At 41.3% G+C, this 13,986-nt stretch overlaps 1 protein-coding gene and 1 long non-coding RNA gene across 3 annotated transcripts in view; both read right to left on the reverse strand.

The window, feature by feature from the left end:
- Positions 1–13,786, reverse strand: part of apoba (apolipoprotein Ba) — a 64,947-nt gene extending 51,161 nt beyond the window's left edge. For both annotated transcript variants that reach the window (XM_084014018.1, XM_084014019.1), the window contains exons 1-6: positions 13,682–13,786; positions 13,078–13,113; positions 12,539–12,651; positions 11,477–11,622; positions 10,386–10,533; positions 5,301–5,450 (exon numbers count right to left, since the gene is read on the reverse strand). In XM_084014018.1, the coding sequence (XP_083870144.1) occupies positions 5,301–5,450; positions 10,386–10,533; positions 11,477–11,622; positions 12,539–12,651; positions 13,078–13,113; positions 13,682–13,739 (651 nt within the window). In that variant the 5' untranslated portion in view covers positions 13,740–13,786. The remainder of the gene's footprint in view (positions 1–5,300; positions 5,451–10,385; positions 10,534–11,476; positions 11,623–12,538; positions 12,652–13,077; positions 13,114–13,681) is intronic.
- Positions 7,801–8,524, reverse strand: LOC311016415. Its single transcript, XR_014597483.1, has 3 exons — positions 8,435–8,524; positions 8,021–8,130; positions 7,801–7,960 (listed from the first exon to the last, which is right to left on the reverse strand). It is a non-coding gene; the product is annotated as an uncharacterized lncRNA (long non-coding RNA).
- Positions 13,787–13,986: the final 200 nt, after the last annotated feature.

Genomic DNA, 13,986 nt, shown 5'->3' on the forward strand with positions numbered 1-13,986 from the left:
CCCACTTTCCTTCCTCTTAAAATATTCCACCGGCTTTCCCACGAGCATCAGGTGCTTGGTCTTAGTAGTTTTGAGGGCTTGAGGGCTTCGTTGGACAGCATTAGCCCACACTACACACACTGGGCTTTTGGCACTACCTCTGTTCCTCCATTTAGGAAACCGTATTTTATGAATTAGAGTTGGTATTTCCTCAAAAACTTTGTCCTTTGGGTGGGGGGGTTGGTTCTTCATTTTTTCGTTTTAAAAAAATTGTCATTTTGCCGCGAAGAAGACAGTCTTCTTCTCTGTGTATTGGCACTTGTTAAACAACTGAGTGATTCATTACTGCCACCACGTGGTCGAAAGCTGTATTGTTACTGAGCGTCTCATGCATAACATATCTCTGGTTTCTTCACTTGATTAATCTACGCAGTCCCGTGGCCCTTGTGGCCCACAGGTGCAAAACTGAAAGTTTTTTGCGGCCCTATGGTTAAGAATCACTGACCTACATGATGACAGCTTTTGATTACCATTGTTCAAACCACTACAATACTTTATGCCCTGCAGGCTAACAGATACCAGATATCACTGAGTGGCATATGTAGGGGGGAGGGCTTATCTGAATGAGATGCAAATGAGCACCATTGTGTTTCCTTTCTGGCCAGGTGAGGTGAGGTAAGGTGAGATTTGCAAAATCTTTCAGGCCAGTTTTCCATGTGTTAGACATCATTGGAAAGCTTAGAAACTACACCTTCAGAATCTTTGTTCCTGGTTTTGCTGTGGCTAGTCACAAATGTCAGATATTTTAGATCAACAGAGGAAATTTTTTTTCCATAATGTTACCCACTTTAATTATATAAAATACCAGCGTATTCATCCCAAATTATTACTTCATCCATGCAAGATTGCATTCTTGAAGAGTTCGAGTTTTTCTTGCATGCCACCACTAACGCCTGGTTCACACTCCACAATGGCAGCCTGATTCTAGCCCAAAGGCCATTTTGCTCAGATCGGAACGATAAGTGTCATGGGCAAATGTTAAATGGACCTGCATTTTTATAGTCTTCTGAGCACTCAAAACAATATACACTACATATCGACATTCATCCATTCATACACTAATGACAGAGGCTGCAATACACGGAGCCACCTGCCCATCACAATCTAAACTTCACACATATTCACAACCCGATGATTCAGCCTTCGGGAGCAATTTTGACTCTGAATGGAACCATAATTTACTAAATGTAAATCATGCTGTATTGAAGAAGTCTTGAAACAAGTGATTGAGACCATAAACTCATATTTACAATGTTTACTGAGATACTAATTCAATTGAGAATTATGGACTTTCATGCAATCAGACTACTTTTTGCAACCATTCACCCCCTGGTGGCCTGATGGATCGATCCATTGATCCATCGCGATCGATCCATCGCGATCCATCCATCCATCCATCCATCCATCCATCCATCCATCCATCCATCCAACCAACCAACAATATTCCTCCTCTTATCCGGGGCTGGGTCGTGGGGGCACCAATCTAGAAGTCCCTCTCTCCAGGTACACTTTCCACCTCCCCCTAGGGGACCCCCAAGGCATTTCAAGGCTAGCTGGGATATACAATCTCTCTGGCATATTTTGGCAGAGATACATGTGTTAGTCAAGTAGTGATCATACGACTGGATAACAGAGGCTTGAATCACACTGCACCAGTTGTGAGTTTGTAAACTGATCTTTTGTTATAGCTTTGCTGTTGTTTAAAGTGGCCCCATTTTAATTCAATTCATCAAGACTTTTCTCCATTCTGTGATTAAGATTGGGGAGCAATTGGTACACAATGTATCATTTTAGGGGTTAAGTATTCCTTTAAATTTAAAAATTACAGTCATATCCATGAAATTTGACCTCTGCATTCAACCATCCTAAGGAGCACTGGGCTGCTGGGAAGCAACTTGTGATTCAGTGTCTGGATCAAGTACACTTCTACATGTGGACAGGATTAGGCGGGGATTGAACCACCAACCTTGTGATTAAATAACCCAGCTCTACTGGGCTCCACTGAGCTACACACTCATTCGTGTTCTTTTGATGTATCAGCAGTGTAATAGTTGATTTTATAGCCATAAAAACAGACGTTAGGAGCTTGCCGTAGTGAGCTCATTGAGCAGGAATGAAAGGGCAACATCTGATATCTAAATCAAACATATTAAAATACCATAAATATAAAAGACAAGCCAACATTTTCCAGATGGAAATTGCCTAAACATATTACATCTGCTTTATATCCCAAATAATAATAATAAAGGAACAAATCAGAACAAACTGTGATAAAGAAAGCGAGTTTCCACAACAACCAACAATGACCTTTGATCTTGAGGTACACACAGGACTCTTAGATGGCTAAAAGAGTAACTAAGCCCCAAACTCTTACTAGTTGTAGTGTTGATTGATTCAGGTCTACATTTTGATATTTAAAGCTGTAGTCTACGATTTGAAAGGTTTGAAAAAAGCATCCCCCCCCCACACACACACCCCTCCCCTCTGTGCTCCTTAATCCCCCCCTCCGAGCTCGTATCATTCTCCCCTTGGAGCCTCCCACCTCCCTCTTATTTTACGAAAATAGTTCACCGAAATGTGTTTCTGAAAATATTTTATGCAAGAAATAAACTATGTAGTTGCAGAATCTGTCTTTATTTTAGATTGATAACGGTCCGTTTAAAAGATTTTCGAGAGCTTGCGGGCGGCAGCACCCCGTCTCGACGGCATTGCACGGCTTCTTACATAGACAATGAATGGGAACAACCCCCTCTGGGTAAATGTAAACTCAGACAGGACACCGTTTAGTTTCCCGGTGTGTCTGGGACTTCCACAACAAGTACAAAGCAGTAATAGTGTTTATTACGGCCATGAATGATGACACATTATCGGTGTAAATGCAGCGGGTGTCGGTCAAGTTTCTCTCTCACCCCTACTGCAGTACGTCCCCGATCCCAAACTGCTCAGCGATCGCTCGCCATGATCCCCCCCTCCCCGCTGACGCCGCGGCCTCAGCCAAAATCTCACTCTGAACTCAGTTAAACACTTGAGAGCCCTGCTCCATACCTGAACTGCTCAGGGCAATAAGCCTTCTTGTCCGCTCGTAGTTTCAAACGCGGAAGTGAGTCGGGACGAGACGTGAGAAGGAGCAGGAGAGTGAGCGAGGATTGGATCGGAACATTTAGCCAATAGTAGCCATGCGGACCGGATGTGTTTTTGCATTTATCAAAATGTAAGTAAGTAATTAGTAATGTTAGTGTTCAGTAGGTAGTAAACAAACTCTAGTACTGCCTCTGACTGCTCATAGAGCTTGTGTAAATAAAGGAATGCAAATATTGCTTGTCATTATCAGAAATTGCAACATTAATGCATTCTGTTCTCGTTATGTTCACAATATGCAGATGCTTTTAAAATACATATTTTAAACACAACAAAAGATTAGAAACATATAACACATTTCGCTTAATTGTCTGCAGGTCGACAGGACAGGGGTTAGCATAACCTAATGGAATGGCCATCATGACAGAATGTTACAAACAGTGAAGTCCAGTGACATGTTAAATAAACGTAAACCAACATTAATGGAGCTCCCAGAGAGAAACTTTTACGGAGCTTTTTCATCCACCTGTGGTGCCATCCCAGACACGACCTCTTGCTTTTTACAATCAGTGTTGTAGAGCAATATAAGCACTTAAGTAACATTTGTTTGTGTTCGTTGTGTGTCAAGTTGTTAGCTGATGCTATAGGCTACGACATAGTAATGGTAGGCTACCAAAAAAAAAAAAAAACAGTATAAACATGGCAACATAAATCACTATCTTGCTTGAGGAGTTATTTCTTATACATGCTCAAATGCTGAAAGAATACTGAAGTGGTATTGGATGACATGTTGTCATAGCTTCTTGGTAAATGACGGCTACCATAGTTGCACCACGCATTTGAAAAAGCGAGGGCACTATCAAAGCACTATTTGTTTGAATGCAAAATACAATTTCATCACTAGATGTGAAAAATTCTTACACAATGGGCCCTAGTTTCGTGGCGCAGCGCAGGGCTGCGCAGGGTGGCGGAGCCGGCGTAATGCAAGTTTCGACCCGCGCAGCCTTGCGCACGGTCAGTTTGGCAGTTTGGTGGATCGCCTGCGCCAAGATGGGTGTGGCGGCGCAGCAGGGGGAGGCGTCACAGATTCAGCTTGGCGTAGCGGAAGTTTCGTGGCAAAAAGCCTTGCCGAGACTGCGCTGAAAGCTCGCCAGCTCCAACCTGGTCTACTCTCGGCGCAAGGCGTAAATAAAGTCCATTCATTCAAGGCGAATCACAGCTGGCGGAGTGGAAGTTTGGCTGACGGTGCGCAGTGCGCATACGTCACCGAGATCTCACAGGCAGGTTTCCACAGTTCCAGGCACATTTAAATGCAATACATAAGCAAAACAAACACTATTTAATGCAACTAATTGAATCAACACGTGAATTTATATCTATATAGATTGTCCCGTCACATCTGACGTCAGATCAAAGGCGGATGGCACGCGTAACGGAAACTCAGCCTCTCGGACCAAAACATCTCCCTCTCTCTCTCCTGTTTTTTATAATATCGGCATTGTTATTATTATGATACGCACGCACAGCGCGTGATGCGCATGGTGGGAGCGGCGGCGCTGCTTCTGTCATCGGGTTGTCAAGTGACGGATCTTGCACTGAACCTCCCCTAACGCATTAAAGGAGAGGAGAGGAGCTCATTTGATTGGTGAAGATCTGAATCGGCTGTATTAATCCCAGTCCACGCCTCGTCTCTTCCTTGTCCCCCACTCGAGCCTTCTTCTCCTCCCTCTTTCCCTCTTGCGCTGGTGGGCGAGACGGGAGGTGTGCCTGCGCGAGCCGAAACTTGCAAAGTCCAGGCGGACACACCCCGTCGGCGTGGCGCAGGTGCGCTGAGAGCTGACTGCGCCTGGTCTACGAAACTAGGGCCCAATGTCTCTTTAAGTAAAACTGAACAACTTAATGCTTCGTACTTTACACACTCTAGTCACAGTGTAGGAAATCTCAGTCCTTAGATAGATCAGATAATAAGCTCATGACAGCTCATTAACCAGATATTGTATTATTCTGATGGTTGGATTTCAAGGTCACAGAAAAAGCAGATGCATGTGTATTTTCATGCTCTAAACTCTGGAGTTTAGTTACTCTTTAAGTCATATTCCTAAAGCAATCCCATTTTTGAGTAGCAAAGCCTTCCTCGAGCAACAAAATGGTATTAAAGAAAGTAAAGCAGGTAAATATCTCACCAGTTTTTGCAGCAGGGCCAGGGGGCTGTTTACTTGTTCCCTGCTATAGAACCTGTTACACTGGGACAGATCTCTGGACAGTGTCACATCTGTAATGTCTGTCCTAGCATGTACCAGGTAGGTTGTTAAACACTGGCCGTGCACCGTGCTCTGAAAATCAAAGGAAAACACATCAAATATTTTCTTTAAAGTGGCAGTCCATAACATTTTCATCTATTTAATTGTCTTTTCAGTTACTATCTATCAAAGAGTGAGTTACAACAATGGTGACAGATCATATGACCCACTAATGAAAGTGCTTGTACTTGCTGCTTTGCCCAGAAATAAGATCTCTGTGTCTGTGGCGAAATTATTAAAAAAAAAAAAATTACTGACGATTTTTCTGTCAGTCAGCAGCGGTTGGTCTTCCTAGGTGGAGCTACTCAAGGAAGCGCATGCTTCGTTGAGTATAAATAATCAGGTAAAGTCAGTGCTGGGTAATATCAACAATGTGTCAAAACATCAGAGTCCACTAAGTTGATCCCATGTGGAACAGTATTACAGTACATATTATAATATATGACTAGTGGTGAATAGTGAATAGCTGAATCATGATTATGAGAAGTGTTTTTATATGTTGTTTATAGGAACTGAAGATGTCAGCACTGAGGGAGGAGAGGTCACTGCTGCACACTGGAAGTGTTTGTTGTCATGGATGAGGTGATGGAGCAAAGACCTGGGGTCCGTTTCACAAAGCAGGTTTAGTAAAAACCTTGAGTTAGTTAACCCTGAGATTAGGGAAACTCTGGTTTTTCGGTTTCACAAAGCCAGTTCAGCATAAATCTGAGTCAGTTACCCGGGTAACATACTCCGTGAACCTAACCTGCTCGCTAGCAGGTTTGCTTCAACAAACCGTGAGTTTCTCCCTACATGTCTCCGCCTTTTTCCGGAATCTGAACCAACTCTGAAAAAATGTGCCGTCCTTTCATCGTCAACCAAATCGATACGGAAATAAAAGTGATTCTAGCAGCTTTGTGTCGGGAGAGGATTTTGATTACCTTTCCTTTCAATCACATTAGATATTATCTAAACAATATTCTCCGACATTTTCAACATTTCATATTGCGGACATAATCCGCAACCAGATTCTTTACGGAGCTAGCTTTTTTGCGGGAGATTTATGAAATGTTTAAATACAATTCTGTGTTGAAATACCTGCTTATATTTTACTTATTCATTGCGCTACTTTGTGAACTACAGGAAGTGAACCCCTGTCGCCTGCACCATAGGCAGCGTTGCTAACCGTTACACCACAGTGTCGCTCTACAAAGCTGAAAATAAAGACTTATTACCTTTAGATCAATAGACTGTTTCATTCAGTTATACACATTAGATCGGGCAGTAATTGTCTGCCACGCCAACTATCGCTACTTTGCTGCAGTTATGTTGCTCCGCTTTCTCAGGATGAGCTTGTTTTCTACATAAACACTCTGTAATATCTAATAACGCTCTCCCGGTTGCCATGGTGAATCGTAGTATCGGAGCTCCATTGATGATGGCTTTGTAGAGTCGGCAGGCACGCGCGTAACTCAGAGTTTACATACTCAGAGTTGACTGAACTAATTCAAAACCGCTGTTCTGAAACCGAAAACTCAGAGTTGCCCATCTCAGAGTTGGTCAACTCAGAGTTCAGGGTTAGGTTCAGAGTTTGTTGAACCTGCTTTGTGAAACGGGCCCCTGCTATTACCCCACTACACCCCATCTCCTCAGCCATGATGCCAACCACTGCAGCAGGGTCTCTCCTCCAGAGCAGGAGGGAAATAGACCTGCAGGCCTAAAACATGAGTCAACAATGATATTCAGAACCTAATGATCGCAAAACATTTAACAGGAAACATTTGTCTGTAAGAACTTCTACTGTGTGGTATTACTTATAAACTGCACCACTGATAAACAAAAATAAAACCTCAACAATAATCATGTTCCTGCAACACAGGGATCTGGACATTTGGAGTGGCTCGTTGGCTTTGTTGCAGTCACCACCATCACCATCGTGGAACTATGGACATGGAACCCATCTGTTTTTTTTTTTTCTTCAAGTTTTATTGATCACATGTTTTGTAAAAAAACAGCATTCTTTACATACAGTGAAATTAAAAGGGGTAAAGCAATCTGTCGGTCACTGCAAAAAATAAAAAATAAAATGTATTTAAAAAAAAAACAGGCATCTACCTAAGGTGATGCTATAGAAATAGTTCATAAAAAAGTATAGTATAAAAAATGACTTAAAAAGTGCAGGTGTTTTTTTTGTGTGTGTGTGTTTTTTTTAAGTGCATAAAGTGTCAATTAAAGTTCATCATGGTTGAGAAGTCTGACTGCCTGCGGGAAAAAGCTCTTCCTCAGTGTCTGTCCTGGCCTTTATGCAGCGTTGGCGTCTGCAGCAGGGTAAAGAGGCCAGCATTTGGGTGAGAGTCGTCAGGCCTGATTTTCCTTGCTCTCAGCCTCACCCTCTTGCTGTACGTCTACTCCAGCGTGGTGAGGGATGCCTTGATACCCTCTGCAATGCAGCTCGGTCCCGTGCAGTGAAGCTTCCATAGCAGGCTGAGGTACAACCTGTGAGGATGCTCTCAATGGCTGCGGAGTAGAAGGTCCTCAGGATGGAGGGGGAGACCTTAAACTTCCTCAGCCGACGGAGAAATTACGTAAACTATATATATAAGGTATGTTCTGTTATAAGCAACGGACGAGGTTCTCCTTGGAACGCCTTGAAAGACGGAGGTCCTTCCTTAAATCCCCTCCCCCAGCGGGGGAACATGAGTATTGACCTGCAGTACAGCCCTCTGGCACCGACCTGTAACAGAAAACACAAGATTTACATTTATTCTGAATTTTTTCCTGTTAATTTGTTGATAAACAGTACTTATTTCTTATCATACACGTATTGCAACCTGTATATATAACATGGATTATTTGTCTAATAAATTATTCACTGCCCACTACTTGTTTTTTTTTATCCCACCAAACTCATACATGATATTAAAACGGCTTATATTAGCTTACATGTCAGTTGATTTTGTTTATGCATGCATATGCCTGTCTATTGATAATCAAATAATCAAATAACTTATTTAAACCAGATAAGTGATATTACTTACTTCAGAGGGAAATCCAAATTCCATGTATGTGAATAATGAAGCTCCTCCGATTGCCTCAGTCGTCTCCGTGGTGAAGGTGCTGGTGTTCCGTGGTCAGAGGAGTAATACAATCCATGAACATTAATGATCGATAAAAGCTGCTTAATAGTCGCGATCGATGGCGAGTGAAAGCAGCTACTCAGGTAAGAGGAAGAAAGCGAAAGCGTGAGAGCGCGCATATATAAAAAACTGTAGAAAACATTTGACAATGGTAGTTTGACTGAAAAAATATTTTTAAATATTTAATTAAGTGTAATACTAATCATGCTTTATATTTTGATACGTAATGTCCATTAAACGGGAGCTAGAACCGAAATTGATTCAGTTAAGTGAGAAAAAATGAGGATGAGATGTCAATAAAGTAAAAAAAAAAAAATGTAGTATGAGATGTGTTTGAAGTCACTTCCGTTGTGGGTCACTTCCGTTGTGGCTTTTGTATTTGTGTTGTGGCTTTTGTATTTGTGTTGTGACTTTTGTATTTGTGTTGTGACTTTTGTATTTGTGTTGTGGCTTTTGTATTTGTGTTGTGGCTTTTGTGTTTGTGTTGTGGCTTTTGTGTTTGTGTTGTGGCTTTTGTATTTGTGTTGTGGCTTTTGTATTTGGCCTGACACCTCTGGGCCACCGCACAAAATAGTACTATAGTATCGTTACCAAAATTTCCTCTTCATTTTCTGCGATTTCATTTTCATGTCCATTAACTCCATTTAATGCAATACATTGTGTTTTCGTCTACAGACTCTAATGCTGTAACCTAGTTGTGCCTTTTCTGGTTAAGAGAAGACACTATGGGTTGTGGGATGATGATACTGGGGCCCATATAAGATGGTATGACCACATTTTTGAGAATTTGAATTTGTTGTATATTGACATTGAAGCGCAAAGTATTTCAATTCTATATATTGTGTTATAAATGTACATAGTCACTGTCCTCTACTAGTTGAAACCAGGCTATTGACATTGAATTTTGCTATTGACAAACCCTAATCGCGTGCATACACATATCCCAGCTTTGCATGTAAACTTAATTTACAAATGCATTTCTTTCTAATATAAGTAATAATAATAATAAGATCCTGAGTTCGATTCCCAGTTTGGGTTCGGGTTCCTTCTCTGTGGAGTTTGTATGTTCTGCCCGTGTTAGTGGTTGTCTGTTTCTACATGTCAGCCCTGTGATAGACTGGCGACCTGTCTAGGGTGTACCCCACCTTCGCTCAATGTCAGCTGGAATCGGCTCCAGCCCCATAAATGCGAATAGCAGTGTGTAAACCACTTAGATACTGTGAATAATAATAATAATAATAATGGATTGGATTTATATGGCGCATTTCAAGACACTCAAAGGGCTCTGACAGGGTTCCGGGTTCCATTCATTCAGACACAGTCATACCGGTGGTGGTAAACTACGATAGTAGCCACAGCTGCCCTGGGGCAGACTGACGGAAGCGTGGCTGCCATTCTGCGCCTACGGCCCCTCCGACCACCACCTCAAACATACAGCAGTCATACACATTCACACGAGGCAAGCTGGGTAAAGTGTCTTGCCCAAGGACACAACGACCATGACACAGTGACAAGGGCGGGGATCGAACCGCCGACCCTCCGAACATTGGCCAACCCGCTCTACCAACTGAGCCACAGCCGCTACTAATGTACTAAAGGTGTTCATGGAATATAAAAGTTAATGGAAATGTGTATCACAGATAGTAACAGTCAAAAGTGAAAGTGAGTTTTACTGAAATGGAGAAAAGTGAATTGAGCGAAGGACTTGAATGTGAAATGTGTTGCATTGTCATGGTTTTTAGTTGTGTAATTATACTATCAGAGGGAAACGAGAATCTGTTTTAGCTGCTTCATATAGGTTATACTTCTGTTACCATGGTTATTCATCCCTGGGACCTGTAACAACACCAACCATGAACTTATTGTGTTCCTCCTCCATGACGGGCAACAAGAGAGATGAAACGATTCCTCTTTTAATGTTGAGTATGTTGACTGGCTCGTCTGTCTCAGGGTAAAGCTGGACACTGGTGACTTCGTCCACTGAGAACTTCAGAGGGTTACTGGGTAAAGAAAAGACATTTATCGATCTTTGCTGTTCTTTCAGTTCTTTTCTAATAGAACTGATAATATTGCAGCATATATGCCAAGGCTATTCAAATATATTGTTAAGAGAGCCACCTTTTTCAGAAAGCTAAGGGTAACCATTCTCCACAAACGTCTCAACCCTTTTCTGGCCTCATGAATTAAGATATACAGACTACAATTTTTGTCATACACTCCAGATATTACACATATTTTTTCTTTAAAACATAATAAAGTTATTTGCTCCTTACCCTGGGTATGTTCCAAAATGGGGGACCAAATATTAGGAATACTGAATAAATTTCCTGCAATTCTACACCACATATGCTGCTATGAAAACCAAGTGTTCATCTAGAATGGTATATTTCCTGAAAGTTCCAGAGTTAGAGACACAAAGCATGCACGTCACCAAAGAAACTCACTTATGCATGCATTTGCACAGTGTAAGAGGAGGGCTGCTGACTGAGATTACTCTGATCAGCATGCATGGGAATAAATTACAATATAGATTTGTGTATATTTCTCACTTTCACCCTGATGCTCTAAATGACGTGGTGCTGCTCCGCCTCGCCTGTCTATGTCATGATGTAGAAAAGCCTCTTTTGACCCTAAAACATTATCCGTTATGATTCTTTTACTGTGCAAGAACATTTTGGATTTTCATCACTTGAATACACTGAAAGCAGGACACTTCTGCTGACCCTGAGCTGAATCTGTTCACTTCCACAGCATTGAGATCAATAATCCTTTAAACTGATATCATATTTGTAATTCACGGTATAATTCAAATAGGATAAAAAAAATGTTGACTACTGTACATACTTTTGCAAATTAAGGTACCATGGACACATGAAGGGGTGTTACTTAAACTCTCTTTAAAAATGGTTGTATCAGATGTCATGAAGAATGATTTCCACTAACGTTTCCATGGCAGCCTGGAAGGCCTCAGAGCTGGGAGTATGCCAATAGACCGGCTGGCCTTGGCGATCCATCACGGATGCCTCACTGAGGGCACAGCCTCTGGTGTGCAGGACAAATCTGCACATCTGGGGGACTTCGATCTCAACCTAAAGACAGGTGACAGCAGACACAGGGTCAATGTAGAGACAGGGAGGGAGCTCAGATTAGACCAATGGGCCCCAACCGTCCTTAAAATGAATTTTCTTCATTAAACGGTGTGACATTTCCCCTTCAGCCACCACATCAAGAGGATGTGTGTCATGACCCACTCCTGGGACCAGAGAAAAGACTTGCTGTCCAAGTCCATGAGCAATTAATCGGTGGTTTGTAAACAAAGGCTTTAAAATTTAGACTTCTACAGTTTGATTGTTTACATTTAATCTCAAGAAAACAATTAATCACTTCCACTAACAGGTTACAGAGCATCATTATTTTTAAGATTTGTATTAATTTGTATTCAAGTGTCTCAGAGTTTTAAACCGATTACTCGAGGCAAGCTTTTCCACCTCCAGTGGTCAGCGTCTCTCTTCTGTGTTTGGTTGTGTGCCCTTCAGCATCCAGTGAACGAGTAATAGCATCCAATGCATCTTGTTTTATTTTAATTTTATATCCACTACTGACGCTCCAAAATATAACAGCCCGTTTGCTGTTCATTTCCTGCAGCAGTAGCCTGCCTCCAATTCAGTTTTGGCATTTTTTACTTTTTTTCTCAACTTTTCCTTTCAAGTTCTGTGTGCGATTTCTGTGTGCACACGGCCCTGCAGTCTCCTGCCCTTTTATGGGGATTGGCGGGGGGTTTGCATTTGCTAATTAGGAATTACTGGCACGTCCTTTCAATTTACAAAGACAATGGGATTCATCATTATAAGAAAACAAGTGCGAACAATTCTGCAGTTTAAGAAAATTTCATGAATTCAAATTAGACTTTTCTTAGGACCTTTTTTATTAACACATTTAAGAAAAAACTTAGGAAAATATGTGTAAATGATCCACAGTAAGTGGGACACATAAACGTGCCTGTACCTGACAAGAGACTCGAGGGCCGTTCCTCAGGATTGCCGTGCTCACCACGCTGTTCCTGCTCTCTGTGATGTACTGGTACACATACTTCTTATTGGTCTTGAATCTGGACATCACTGCAGTAAGATTGTTGTATCACATGGTTATATTGATTCATTTCAAGCCTTTAAAGATCCTAAATCAAACCTATAGGATCATTGTGTTCCACATTATCACAGTAGCAAAACTTCGGACCCAGCAGCAGCAAATTGATGTGGAGTGAATCATAAACAGCACAGGAGCCAGAGTCCATCAGCTCCTGCTGCTATCTCCAGAAAACAGGTCATGTCTTTATTAGTTTAGCACAGCCTCCATCGATCTGCTACCAGGTCAACAACACACTATCTACACTACACTACACTACACACACACACACACACACACACACACACACACACACACTCAGTGTCGGAGGAACACATCATTTTTATTTAAGGATAGTATTACAATCTCTACAGTAAAGGATTGTGTTGATTGAGTAATGAAATATAACACCGACTTACACAGACACGTTTGCTCATTATCTCCACTGCGTTCCTCTGGAAAACGGAAAAAAAAATGTCATAAAAATTCAAGACATTATTTATAATAATCGGCAACATTGGCAAGAAAACAGCTGAGGAAAATAAGATTATGAAATGGTAATGGACCTGCATTTATTTATCAAACTTAAGAAGAAAGAATTTTGTTATCCAACTTATAATGAAATGCCTGCTGACTGGTTTTTACTGTTATTCCTGTTCCTTTGAAATACATAGTTAATTTAATCTCACACAGAGTTTGGGATAATAAAGTCCATCCATTCATCTATTTTCACATCCATAGATTCAGCAGACAATGTACAGAGTGTGACAATGTACAGATATTTTATAAAAGTAAACATTCAAATTTACGAAATTTACATTAAAATATTGAGTCACAATATTTGTAATGAACAGTAATTGTAGGAAACACACATGTGATTATTTGAAGCACCGGTGTAAAACAATATATCATTTTCAGTTTCAGGGTCCTGGTATTTACAAATAATTACAAAAATGCTACTAAGATTTTGGACAAATTTTATCTTAATTAAATTACTTTGAATTAAAATGGCTTTCTACTTACGAGCCAACGTGTAGCTACTCAGCAGCAGTAACAGACACAGGCAGCCGTGACCCATCATGGGCTAAAGAAAAAGGTTTCCTCTTTGTCAAATCAGCCCACTCAGTCTTGACTAAGACAGCAAGACCTCTATCACGATTCTTTATAAGCCAGCCCTCCTGACTACCAGAGCTATACCGACACAGCAAAACTGGGTGGTCATTTCAAAGTACAAACTCTGACTAGTACACAAGGTTAGTATTGGGTAAATAGAAAGAGCAACTTAGGGGTCTCCAGACAACAGATACAGTGTCAATGAAATTTAGCTG

The sequence above is a fragment of the Eutrigla gurnardus genome (genome assembly GCF_963514095.1).
Source record: "Eutrigla gurnardus genome assembly, chromosome: 7".
Taxonomy (NCBI): domain Eukaryota; kingdom Metazoa; phylum Chordata; class Actinopteri; order Perciformes; family Triglidae; genus Eutrigla; species Eutrigla gurnardus.